This window comes from Filicampus tigris, chromosome 12 (assembly GCF_054856515.1).
Source record: "Filicampus tigris isolate MCC_2025a chromosome 12, RoL_Ftig_1.0, whole genome shotgun sequence".
NCBI classification, from domain to species: Eukaryota; Metazoa; Chordata; class Actinopteri; order Syngnathiformes; family Syngnathidae; genus Filicampus; species Filicampus tigris.
Window position 1 is genome coordinate 8357185 of NC_141228.1, and position 13600 is coordinate 8370784.

Here is a 13600-nt window from a genome sequence, read left to right on the forward strand (position 1 = left end):
GTTAGATGAGTTTGGTGTGGATGAATGTAAGACTGTTGTCAACAACCCCATCAAAAATCTTTGGAATGAGCAGAGGATTGCTAGCGAGCTCCTCTCCTGGGTGTAGCAGTACAGTATTAAGCTCTTCCACCTTTGTTGCCATTTTACGAGACTCTGAATAGCCAAAAAACATGACAAGAAACAGCAAAAGACAAAAACAATACTTGTTGGAAAACCACAGACTAGTCCAACACAATGCTAGCAGGAAAGTAAATACATCATTCACAGATCCCTTAATTGTAGGAGGGACTTCCAGCTGGTTCTGGTTCAACCCCGCCCTAATAGGTGCAATTTAATACCGTAATTGCAGATAAAAATGGCACCCAACTAGTGGTTTTGTTTTAATGATGTCAGGAGTTGTGGGCAGCCTGTAATTGTGTGGAGATGACTGCCTTGAAATTTTACATTCATGAAAATCCTTGACTTGAATACTTGGACGCCCTCCCCCCTCCTCAAAAGCAAAAAAATCCTAGTCAAATTATTCCAAAATACTCCCTCAACTGTAAATGCTTCATTTGATTCCATTTGATGCCCATTTATTATTATTATTATTATTATTATTATTATTATTATTATTATTATCAAAGCATTGGGTTTATGAAAATACACTTTAACTGTAAAATGAGGTAGGCTAAAAAAGTTGGCTTCATTTATTAGAAACTGATAACTACTAAATTCTGAGTTTTCAGATGACGCCATCCAGAAAGAGAAAAAAAACAGGGTCTGCTGCATGCACCCCACACATGGATCTGCACACTAGTTGATGACTGTAATTTGGCAGTTGAAGTCCTGCCTCCATGAGGGAAATCAGACAGAGATTACGTCACCTATGTGTGATTCTGTTTGACAAGGTGAATATTTTCTTCTCTGTAGATAGGAGGCAGTCTCAGGGTCGCCTTAAATCTCAAATTGCACCAGAATAAATCACTAGGTTTGTCTGTAGTCACTTTTTTGAACAAGAGCCGTGAGATGAGTTTGGATCTTCAGTTATGATAGCAACATAGTGAAGACATTGGTAAAATTGCCCACACTTGGGCAAAATCAGACAGCGATTACTTCACGTTTGCAAGATTGTGTTTACAAAGGTGAATATCTTCTTCTTTACAGGTAGGAGGGAGTCTCACAGTCTCCGTAAATCTCAAATTACACCAGAATAAATCACTAGGTTTGTCTATAGTCACTTTTTTTAACATAAGTAGTGAGATCGAGTTTGAATTTTCACTAATGATAGCGACAGAGTCATGACGTTGGTAAAATTGCCCACATTTCCTTTTAACAGTAGAGGGGAAATGGGTTGAGCAGTGGCTCATTTTCATGAGACAAGACAGCGCCCTCGATGTTTTGGGCGCTGGCTAATTTGAGGGTCCAAAAGGGGACAAAAATGTTTTAGGCACTCTCACTTTGACACGGTCAAGCTATAAATTAAAATGCTTTCCCAATTCAATATTGCTACTAATGTGTTTTATAACTAAGATTGAGAAATGCCACAAAGGGACAGGGAACCTTTTTCAAGTTTGAAAAAAAATACTCCTCTAAGTAAACGTGTTCTGCCTTATCTCTTCGGTCTTTGTTTTTAGTCGAGCGTTGAACTGCAGTAAAGAGAGTCATGCAGAGCCACCGTTAAACTGAATCCCACACAGAGCCTTAGGTTATGTTCGGTTTGCACGTTACAACAATAGGTGTTGTAATTGTGTTGTGAAGTTTGTATAGCTAGCTGAGGTGCAGATAAAAAAGGCATGCCTTAAGGAGAGGACCATAAATCATAACCCTGGCCACCCTCTGTGCACGGATGGAGTAATCTCCCTCAGGCATGGCAAGGTTTCCTCTACCTCCAACATTGTTTACTGTGAGAACAAAAGGCACGTCACTCTGTAAGTCACCTAGACAATTGCTCTTGTCATCTGTCTGTATTCCCTTTAGTCATTACCAATGACTTCCTTTCCCTGCCAGGCAAAGAAAGAGAACTACAGATGCACGGCATGTTGGTCGCGTGTTGGGCTATTGTGTTGAAAGCTAAGCTTGGTTTCTCAAAGACGCCCACACTTTTCAGGAAATGTGCTGTATTCCACTGCAGTGTTCATGTATAAAAATACCGGTAAATAAATCAATGACAGAAGGTATTTCATGGTAAAAATGGGGGACTTGTTCCATTACCAATGAAATGTTTAAATTTGTCACAAAGGTACAGATGTACATTTAGGCAGCCGGAAATAAAATCAGAACTGTTGGTTCTTCAGCATAATATAGTACCAGAATTGTATGTTGTAGCACAATACAAAAGGAGTGTAAATTATAAAATGTGGGGAAATAGGGTAAGAACTGTCTTTTCAGGAATTTCACATCTACAATGTTAAAAAAACAACAAAAAAACAAAGCAACATTTTAACATTGACTCTTTGTTTCTGTTTCTTCTTGTAGAGTGCCAAACCATCCTACCAACAGAACTCAATCTCACTGTGCTGTTGGGGCCTCGGCTCTCCAGCCAGGTCAGAGATAAGCCCCCCTATCCCTTCCCCCTCCCCGCACACACTCCCACTGGAACCAAGATGGCCACAAGGTGTGCTGCTCATCTCCCTTTTCCACTCCTGCTGCCTCTTACTACTCTGCTGCTATCACTGCTGCTCACTGGCTCACACGCCTTATGTAAGTACCAGTCTAACTTTACAGCCCTCTGAATAACACTTGTTGACAGTTGTTGAACTCTGACAAGTTTTTGGTTGGTGCTCAACATAGTCATGCAATAGATAAACCTTTCTGTTGATGTTGTTCTTTTCTCTTAGTGAGCATATGTTCCACCCTGTATTTGATCTTAAAACGGAGAAATAATCACAACACTGTTTCCTCATCAGACTTTACTTGAGTGAGTCAACAATTTACAGTACATTCCAAAGAAAAAGAGTAAATTAAATCTTATACAAGTCATTTGCATAAAATAAAATTATACAACATTTGCATTCATTTTCTTTTTAACCAAACATTTTCTGTTCAAAAACAAAAAGTATTGTTACATGTTTTTTAAACCCTAGAATGCCTACTTTTCAATGTACCGCATCAATAAAGGTTACATATCCTCATAACTGGATGGTCCAATCCCAATACCCACACTTGCACCCTACGGTCTTTGCTGAAGTGCACACGTCGCTGAAGTGCACGAAGAGTTTGAGGGCGCAGGTTACAAGTGCACAAAAATTGCAGAATTGGGACACTTCGGGTGACGTCATCGACGTATGCACCTGGGTCAGCGAGCATGGTGGCACGGGTTGTTGTTTTGGCAATTTTGCTGTTTAAAATTATATTAAAACATCAGAAAAGTAAAACCAAAGTAAAACTGGATCTCGGTCTTTCAGTCGATGGGAGCTATGGCTCCATTACGTAGACTATTTGCGGCTCCTGTACGATATGCAGCGCATGCACAGAAGATTGCTAAGTACGGCAGATAAATTAGGACAAAATACGTAGGTAAACGGTGAATGTAAAACAACGATTGAAATTGCACATATACATATGATAAACTTAGTAATATTTGGATACTTACATTTGAAGACATTTTTTCCGGCACAGCTACAGGAATTCCACCCGAATGTCATCGGTTTATCCTATTTTGGTCAAATCCGCAATGAATTGTGGCTAATATGCTTCAGCTTGGGGGCCATGGACGGGGATTTCGCCGAAGTGCGGAGCAAGGGCGCAAAGGGGGTACGGCGACAGTGCACTTTGCAGAATTGCCCTATGCACTTGTACCCCGGTGAAGTGAAGGGCACAATGGTGCAAGTGCGGGTATTGGGATTGGGCCTCTATTGACGAGTGGGGCTCGCACACGCACACACATTTGACACTCGACAAATGAACGTAAAACACAGAGAATATTTACACAGTACTATCTTTTACACTCAGAACAATGTAAACTAGTTAATGACAAACAATAAATGAACTCCTAGCCCACGACATACCTGAAAAAATGGAGAAATATACACGACAGCGATCGTGTGAAGAGCGGCCTATAGTTCGAAACCCCATTATCCTCTTTATCTGTATCAGTTATATTCTAATCTTGGACATCATTTTTTATGTTTTCAAAAGGGATATGGCAACTGACATCACAGAAATTAACTTCTCTACTTCAACCTCTTCTAACCTTAATAATACTTTTGTCCATGATCCTGATCATCTGTCTGTAAATCACTCGAGAGCAAAAATAAATCTTTGAGGATGACATCAATTTGAAGGCTTAAAGGGACACTTGGATGAGCTTAACATTGGCACTTATGTAATAAGTTTGCATGTAATAATGACATCAGTGCTAAAATACCCCAATACTCTGTAGTGATTTAAGGGCTTTTTTAGTGATTAGATTTACGACAAATTGGCCCACCCCTTTTGGAGATGGGCTTGTTATTTTTTTGGTCTCAGCGGTGTACGTCATGGGAGGGAGGCAAGCGTGGTAATATTGCTCGCTTTGTCAGTTCTGTTGTCTAAAACGGCGACCGATCGCCACCAAAATGCAAATGCACATTACTACTCTTGTCCACTTCAACCTGTGAAAGTATAAAAGTGTTCTGCACAATAGTTCGGATTTATTGACATATAACGTGAGCTCATCATGATCACCTCCACAAAAGCAAAAATACTGTGTCGATCGCTTCTCCACTACACGGACTGAAGCAGACAAGTTCATGAATGCGCACACGAACCCGACTGGTTATATTTCAGACATTTAGCTACGCTAAACTCGTGTCAACTCTCAGGAGACAGACGGTGACTGGCAGCGGACAAGCAATCAGGTAAGCGTGGATGTTTTTCATCTCCCTTCCCTCCCCGGCTAACAGTAGGACAACGGCACGGCTAATAGCAAAAACTAGCTTCAGGCCGTTAAAACAAAAGGCGTTAGCACAACAATATTAGCTCCTTACTGTACGCCCAGCCTGCGTCTTCATGTCGCGGGTTGCCTCCCAAGGTGCGTTGTCCGACACCATTTGCAGCCGCCAGCTTTGGCGTGAGAATGAGTGGGCGTCGATTTCAGAAAAATACCTCATCAAACACCGGGGCTGTCTTGGGGAGCGGCATGTGCTTTTAGTTGGGGCCGCTTCAGGAGCGTGTGGCCGTATTGGAATGCACCATTGCGGCTGTTACGCTCCAAATTAGACGCCGTATTGTAGCTCGAAAAACTGGGGCCATTCCTCATCCAAATAAATGTGCACCTCTACTCATTCCCACTTCAGTCTCTGTAAATATCCTGACTGGTGTTTAATGCCTCGCACGTCCTAACCGTGATCAGCAAAGAAGCAGTGTTTTTTTTTTCTTTTTTTTTTTTTTTTAATCAAAGAAGCAGTGTGCATCTCGTCCCAGCATAAATCTATGTAGCTCTGCTCACTTCCACATTTCCTCATTCTCATATAAATCAGCCACAGAGAGGGTATCCTTTGGATATGTTGAAGTGGGCATTAGTAGGGATGTCCACATACATTTTGGTGCCAATTGATCACCGTTTTTGGACGTTATAAGCAATGAAAGTACAATGATTTCCAATGGAGAGTTTGTAATCGGTCCCTCCAGTGACTCCGACCGAACATGGATAGAACGGTACGGGGCACGGCCATTTTCCTCATTAAAAACAGGCGTTATTCATGGGGTCACTTATTTCCTAATTTCTCCCAAATTTATTGATATAATAGAGAATGGCAACTCTTTTCATTTTCCTGATAAAAAAATATATCAAATGAACTTGTTAGTGAAAACATGGCCATCCCCAACCAGCCCTTTAATTCTCCTATTTCAATATAGGAGGGATATCTTATTCCGCCGTGTCAACTCCTGTACCAGATTTGTTCAGCATCAATTCTTCATTAAGATCAGCATTAAGAGGGGAATCAAAGGAAAAGCTCTGCAAAACAGAAAAGGAGTGATGGCAATGTTGGGGGAGTGTTCATTGTTTGTAAATCCTTCTTAGCTTGTGTGTTATGTTTTTTGCATATTCATTTGTATGTGTTAGTGTGGTAGTCGACTGTACATAAATACATTTGAATAGGATATGTAAATTATGACATCACCTTTTTTGGGGATGTGGCAATTTAACTCAAGATAAACTATATTATTGTCATGAAATGTAATTTTATTAATTGTATAATCAGTATCGAAGATGGATGGATGCAAAATGAAGAAAAAAAAACATTGGGAAGTGAAAAAAATAACACTGGAAAGCATTGTACTCATGCATTGTGTACTCAAACCTGTTTAAATGTGATTAAAATTCATGATTAAGGGACCGTTTTTTGTATAGTATAAAATATAACAAATACATACAAAATAAGTGCACGTCCTTGATGGGCAGCTAAATTCAACTGAGGACGAATCGATTGTGGTTATGTTGCAACAGAGCTCTCTTCCTTTGATTGCATGGAGGTTTAGGGAGTCTGGTCACGTGAGTGCAGTGTTTTCACTCAGCTGGTGGAGAACATCCCAAACAAGTTTTTAACTGTTCACGCTTCTTCCAAGTCCAAGTCTTTTCTCTGAAATTCCTCCATAAACATGCTGTTTGAATTTTGTTTACGAGAACACCCACCCAAACCCCACTAAAATACCCTCAGTGGATGTGACCCTTCTTATGGGAAACAACCCACTAAGAACCTGTCAATCTTCCCTGTGGTTGTCCCCCTCTGGCCTCCCTTCCTTGCCATCCATGTCCATAAATCACAATAAAATGAAGACCTTTTAATCAAAAGAGAAAGAGCGATGGGGAAGTAAATCCAAATAGCAAAACCTTCCATCATATATAAGTGCATTAATATATTTCATTTCTGCAGGTGCTTCTCGAATACTGGGGGTACTTGGAAGATATTTATCGTCACAGACCTGTGGTATTATGCAACATTGTTATTCATTATTCAACAAAAAGTAATGAGGAGTAGAAGAGAAGAATATACCTCGATGTGTATACACATACATACAGACATACACACACATTTGTGAATAATCCATTTAAAAATGTTGAATTGTTATAGAAACAGAAGCAATATTTCAATAGAAATATAAACCCTAAAAAACCCTCAATCCAAGTATCCTGTCCCAGACACCCAAAAATATTAACAAAATTGTTTTATAAAGAATAACTGTAGTTCAACATACAGAAAACAATATGAAATAAATATGACTAACAAAATGGATAAACAAACACTAACCAACACTTTCACCTTTATTGAAAACTTTTCGATGGCGTAAGAAAGATAGCAAGAAGGTGAGTTCATGAAGGGTTATCTGCCATTTTGGATGTTCAAAATGTTTGACAAAATTACGGCGAAAACAATCGTTGTAAAGCAAATTGTAAGAAAACTAGGGCATACAAAAAATAAACAGTGGCGGTTCTAGCATTAAAGTCTCCCTTGGGCGGGGAGCCACGCTTGAATGATTTTGAAAAAAACAAAAGCAAGAAAAAAAAACTTACAGCATTGCTTGTTTTCTTGTCCTTGTCTTGAAAGCGTTTCTTCTTTGTTTCTTGCCTTTGTTTGCTGCCAATCATTCACTCTTTCACACATTATCTTTTCCACTTAATTTATGTGTTAGCAACTGTCAAATTCAATTGAGATGTGCCCAGCTGTTGTGTGATTGGCCCTGATAATTTGCTATAAATCTACAGGGTTTTTTTCCTTTGTAAAATGGGAAGAAAACAGGTTCATCTTTTATTTAGTCCGAGGCAGGAAGCCATGCGCCAAGAAGTCTCTTGGCACTCTTTGCATTCTTGGAAGATGGCAACAGTTTGGAAACCTTTTCTTTGGCCCCAGTTAAATAATTTAGAATGTTTAAAGAATAAACAAGCACTCAGTGGTGCAGCTCAAGACCATAAAATCTTGACAGAACATCAAATAGGCTCATGAAGAGAAAAATATTTGACATTAATCTCTAAGGAACAGCCTGTTTCCATACTTTGGAACATCCACTTTTGAACACAAACTGTTGAGGGATGCTGGTTGATCTCTGGATTGGCCAGATTTGGAAACAGTTTTATCCGTGGGAAATCCATCCATCCATTATCAATACCGCTTATCCTCACAAGGGTCGCGGGGCATGCTGGAGCCTATCCCAGCTGTCTTTGGGCAGTAGGCGGGGGACACACTGAATTGGTTGCCAGCCAATCGCAGGGCACACAGAGACAAACATCCGCACTCACAATCACACCTAGGGGCAATTTAGAGAGTCCAATCAACTTACCATGCATGTTTTTGGAATGTGGGAGGAAACCGGAGTACCCGGAGAAAACCCACGCAGGCATGGGGAGAACATGCAAACACCACACAGGAAGGCCGGAGCCCGGATCTAACCCACGACCTCTGAACTGTGAGCCGGACGTGCTAACCAGTCGACCATCTGTGGGAAATTATATCAATTATTGTAGAAATAATCAGGGATTTTAAGTAACATTCTAAAATCATACAACATAAGAGTGAGACTTTTACATGAAATGACTGACAAAGTTGACAAAGAGTTCTTACAGTATTATCTTACCGTATTATGTGGAAACAAAATCAACAGCCTGCCCCTTCATTAAGATGGATAATTATTTTCCTGGTTCATAACTCAAAATTCTGGAATTGTTTTGAATAGAAGTTGATCAGTCAGATACAAACAATTGGCAATTAACTAATGCAATTCTAACATCCTTGGAACTAAAAAAAAAAAAAAATCTGACATCAAAATGCAAATCACACTTCTCGTGCCAACACCTGACAGAGGACTGCCATCTCCTACCACACAAAAGCAGTAACCGCATTCAGATGCGCCAACACATCACGACGGTGCACCCACAGCCAAGCAGCCATCACAGTCAAACACATGCCAAATAAGAAGAGTGTGCAATCACAGAGACACTTTAAAACATTACACCATAAGCAACAGTGTTTAGGCCTTGTAGCGCGATGCAATTATGATTCCTCCCCCCCAAATAAATGCATAGAACTTAGGTCCTATGTTCACCCAAATGTAAATAAGCCACTGGTCTTTTACCAAGCTACAGAAAGAATTAGAGTACAAGGAGTAGGCATTTGAATAAATGACCTTGACTCTATTGGAATGTACCTCAACTTCCAAGTAGTGCATTCCATTTCGACTCAGTTGTTTCAAAACGTGATTATTCAAAAATAAGCTCCAGACTATCAACATCTTAACATCAACTTCTTAAAAATCAGTCAATCATCGAATACATTATTTCTTCTTATCCCAATCAAATACGATAAAAACATATATTTTGGTTGACATTTCATCAAGTGTAGTTTATTTTTATTTTGCCTGATAGTTTTACATGTTCTAGCTCGAGATTTATACAGTGATTGTATTTGTTGATTTAAAAAAAAAGTATTATTCTTTTCATTTTGTTGTATAAGCCATAAATGTTTCTACTATCTCGAGTGTCTTGTAAACAATTTTTGTTTTTGCAGCCCTTCTCTTCTTCTAGCCCAATTGGAAATTAGTTTAAACTTGAGATTTTTTTCTAGTATGCTGAAGAATACTGAGCAGCGTATGCTCATGCTAAACATCCCATCACCCCAACCCACCACTTTCTTACCCACAACAGTTTCAATGGGACCAATTTGTGCATATTACTTTCACACAACTCTTTGTAGAAATGCTTCCACATACCCATAACTCTCCACATCTTGGTATCAGTACTTATTTCAGACAAGATTTCCACATCCTGCCGCATGTCCCTTGTTGTCTGAATATTCCCAAAAGTTTGTTTGCAAAGCAATTGACATTGATGATACACTGCATGATGCAATGGGCAAAGGATTCAACAAGACCATATGGTACTACTTTTATATTACAAACCATTAAATGTGTTTGACTATTTTATATTATGTTAGTCATTTTGTTAGTCAACACTCATGTCTTTAAAACTTCTTTCTTTTTTTTTTCGGGGGGTGGGGGGGATTGTTTGTAATGGATGAAGTTGACACTTAATGTCCATGAAGTTTTTTTTTTTTTTACAGGCTTAATTGAATGTTCCCAAATGTTGATTGTTCTTGTTGAATGCGTCGATAAGGCTAAAAGTAATTTGCACAAAATAGTCCAAACAATTACATTCATAAACACATTCAGCTCATGCTTGCTTACTTCAAGCACAAACTCTGACAGTATCTGCGCCTCCTCTAGCATAATGACTTGGACTACAGTAGTATGCCCAAGTGTTGAGGTTGATAATGAAACACACATTTTTTAAAAACTGTAATATCCGATCAAATTTCTGATCCAAACCATCTTAATGCCACAGTTCTTCTCTGTTCTCTCAAAGAGAAGAAACTCAATTCAAAACAAGCTGCAAACTTTGTCCCAAGATTTCTTTGCTTTAAAAAAAAAAACCTTCAGATAGTTCAAGTTGTTTGGCCTTTGTTGGGTGAATGTGAGTGATTGTGTGTGAAAACCTACTGACAAGACAAGCAATGGTTTAAAGTAAAGGCCTGGTTGCTATAGTGATGGTGCTTACCCAGGGAGCCTGTGTGAATTGGCTTTGATTGATGTTTGTGTGTGTGTGTGTGTGGGTGTGTGTGTGTGTGTGGGGGGGGGGTGTGCGGGGGTGTGTGTGTGTGTGTGTGTGTTGGGGTGCGTGTGTGTGTGTTTGTGTGCAACAATATGTAGTGGTGGCGGGTGGTACAATACAGACTCAATGGGGACTTAAAGCAATGCCCTAACATAATTAGGATTAGTTATCAAGTAGTCTGAAATGTTTGCCGATCAGCAAAATGAGCGCTTATAGCATAAATTACAAAAGTTGAGCTCTTATGTATTGAATGCCCAAAGACAATGTCACGACAAAATGTCACTCCCATCATTTTTGCCCAAACTACCACCCAAAGGACAAAGTGCTTGATGTGTTACATCTAATAGTACCCTGTTATATTCAAACACTGAGTGGTAAAAAAATATGTTTTTGCACTGCGAAAGATGGCAATTTCTCTGCCTCTTTCTGCAAATCACAGAAGGGCTTTGTGTCATTTTGCCATCCATTTCGCTAATTCAGTGAGTAATGGCTACCATTTATGACCAAAGAAGCTTTTCTCCATCTATTACTGCATTAGTCAATAAAGACACCCTCATTTCTCTCGCCACACCATCCTATCAAATAACAGTAAAGTAGTGAAAATGGAGCTTTCTCATTTTTATCTGTGGAGCTTCCACCGTCCACTATTTTACAATCACATTGCCGGTCTATTTTGTCTTATCTGGTCCAACAGAGGTAGCAGCCAGTAGCAGGTGGTAGCTGTATTAGCGAAACAAGCGTCTGTGCGCTCAGTGTGAGTTTTGCTGCTCCTGCTAGCCAGCAGTGTTTGCGTTGATGTGTTCTATTATCAGGGACTTGAAAGGGTAGGAGCCCCCATGACTGGCTATTTTGGCTCACACTGTCTCCCCCTGCCAAGCGGATAAAGCCAAGTTGTGTGTTCTTATCGAAACAGTTTTGTAGAGGAAGAATTTGGTCAGGACAACGATACACCTTGGTACAATTTTCATTTGAATGTCATCCGTACTATAGTGGAGGGAGACCTCTACTCGCTATACTCCAAGCAAACAACATTGCATCCAATACTTAGGTAGTAAAAAGTGAGCCTGGTTGGAGGTTTTGTTCAGTGATTTTGTGGTATATTAAATTCTTAAAAGGAAGGGATCCTGAAATAACCTCAATAATTCATAATTGCATTGGACAATAATAACCAGCAATAATTCAAATTACCAAATAAAGAGTGTCATCTTGTACTGGCTGACAACCTACTACTACTATTAAAATTTTGAAGAAACAAAAAAAGCATCAACAAATTTAAGCAGAGGTATAGTGCTGCAGATGCTTCCTCTAGGCCAGCGCAATAAACATTCAACTATTTTAAGTTTTGAAACGCTCAATTTAATTGTTGACACAATCCAGTCTCTTCGACCTTTCAAGTTTTTATGTAGCAAGGTTCTAATTTGAGGGGACACGAATAGGATCTGAAGTCAGTGTTGGCAGCAAAAGCTATAAGAGACAAACTGTTGGGGAAAATTGTGGGAGGAAAAATGTCTAATGTACCGTACAGCTCATGTAATAACACGGGACAAACCCAAGTAATTGTCTAAAACAGACATTCATGAGCTGACAACTATTTACATGTGGAAAAAAGAAAACTGATTGTTAGAAATTTAATGTAATGAGCTCATTGAATCAGTGAAGTGACTAATGAGAAGAGGAAGACAAGTCCAGGTAAAGTTATTGTTATTATAGGTCTTTGCTTAGAAATGAGAATAATCTCCTGGCTGTCGAAACTGACTGCATTGATCTCATAATTGTAGTATCGATCCAAAATTGATACTGGCTTGGTATCGATACTATCGATATTTGGATCAAAGCGCCCACCACTAATTTTCAGGACAAGTATTCCAAAGTACTTGCTAGTTACCTACAGCCAATCATCCTTAAGTATCTTGCTGTAACGCTTGCATCATACTGTATCATACTGGATGTTATTTAAGTGCAAGGGGATTAACTATGGATATGGCACTTCCCTAACTCCCTTGCCCCAATAATAAATGCAGGGACTCTCCTTCATGTGTTTAACAGTGCCTGGAGACTGGTGTTGGCCTCCAATCCCTTAATTATTAACTTGACGTTTTGTGCTTGCCGTTTGATCACCACACATCTCTGTGATTCAAATGTATCATCTTGCCAAGGACACTCTGTATTTCTATCACTATTTCTCTCTCTCTCTCTTTCTCTCTCTCTCTCTCTCTACATTGAATATACATTATATCAGGCTTGTTTTGGACAAGTTCTTGTTGGTGTAGCTGTTTTTGCCTTCTATTTTGCCTTCTGTTTTGTCTTGCCTTCTATGAAACACTTGTGCACTTAAATGGCAGAACAGTATCAATTTTCCATTCTTACCTCTTAAGGCTTCTTTTAGACTAATGATCATTCCATATGTAATTTTATTGTAACTGCAGCCTACTCAAAGAAACTATTTTGCACAAGTTAAATCACAGTTACACCATGAATCATGTTAGGTTTCCTTCTTCAGCTCAGGATTGTATTTCTTGAGTCTTTTTCCACCACAATTTTTTCATCTGAAATACTGTGGGTGTATGATACAGAATAAGAAACCATGGAGCCGCTACAGGAAGAGGGTTGCTAGTGTGGGTTTTGTTAACATTAAAGTGTAACAACCATAACTGGCCTTATATCTTTTAAGAGCTCTGTGGCCGTAGATGTGTTGCGCTTTGAGATATCTGTGAAATGTAAAGTGCAGTATACATGTATTATTAATACCAATATTATTAGATGGATGTAAGTTGACTCATATGTTTGACATATTTGTCACCTTTTATAGCAATTGTGCTCATGTTTCCTCTTTCCTTCCTTCTCTACAGCACCACCGCGGTTTACAAAGGTCCCTGTTGATCAGATAGGTGTCTCCGGGGGTGTAGTGTCCTTTGTCTGCCAGGCGACAGGTGACCCCAAGCCAAGGGTTAGCTGGAATAAGAAAGGCAAAAAGTTCAACTCCCAGCGTATCGAGGTGAGTCAATTGGCAGAGACTTTTTGCTTTGGGACTGTCTA

At 39.5% G+C, this 13600-nt stretch overlaps 1 protein-coding gene across 1 annotated transcript in view; it reads left to right on the forward strand.

Annotated features, from left to right (window-relative positions):
• The window catches only part of ptprsa (protein tyrosine phosphatase receptor type Sa), a 174802-nt gene that overhangs the window by 42822 nt on the left and 118380 nt on the right, over positions 1-13600 (forward strand). The window contains exons 2-3 of the mRNA XM_086048481.1: positions 2458-2682; positions 13414-13559. Coding sequence (XP_085904607.1) covers positions 2586-2682; positions 13414-13559 — 243 coding nt within the window. The 5' untranslated portion in view covers positions 2458-2585. The remainder of the gene's footprint in view (positions 1-2457; positions 2683-13413; positions 13560-13600) is intronic.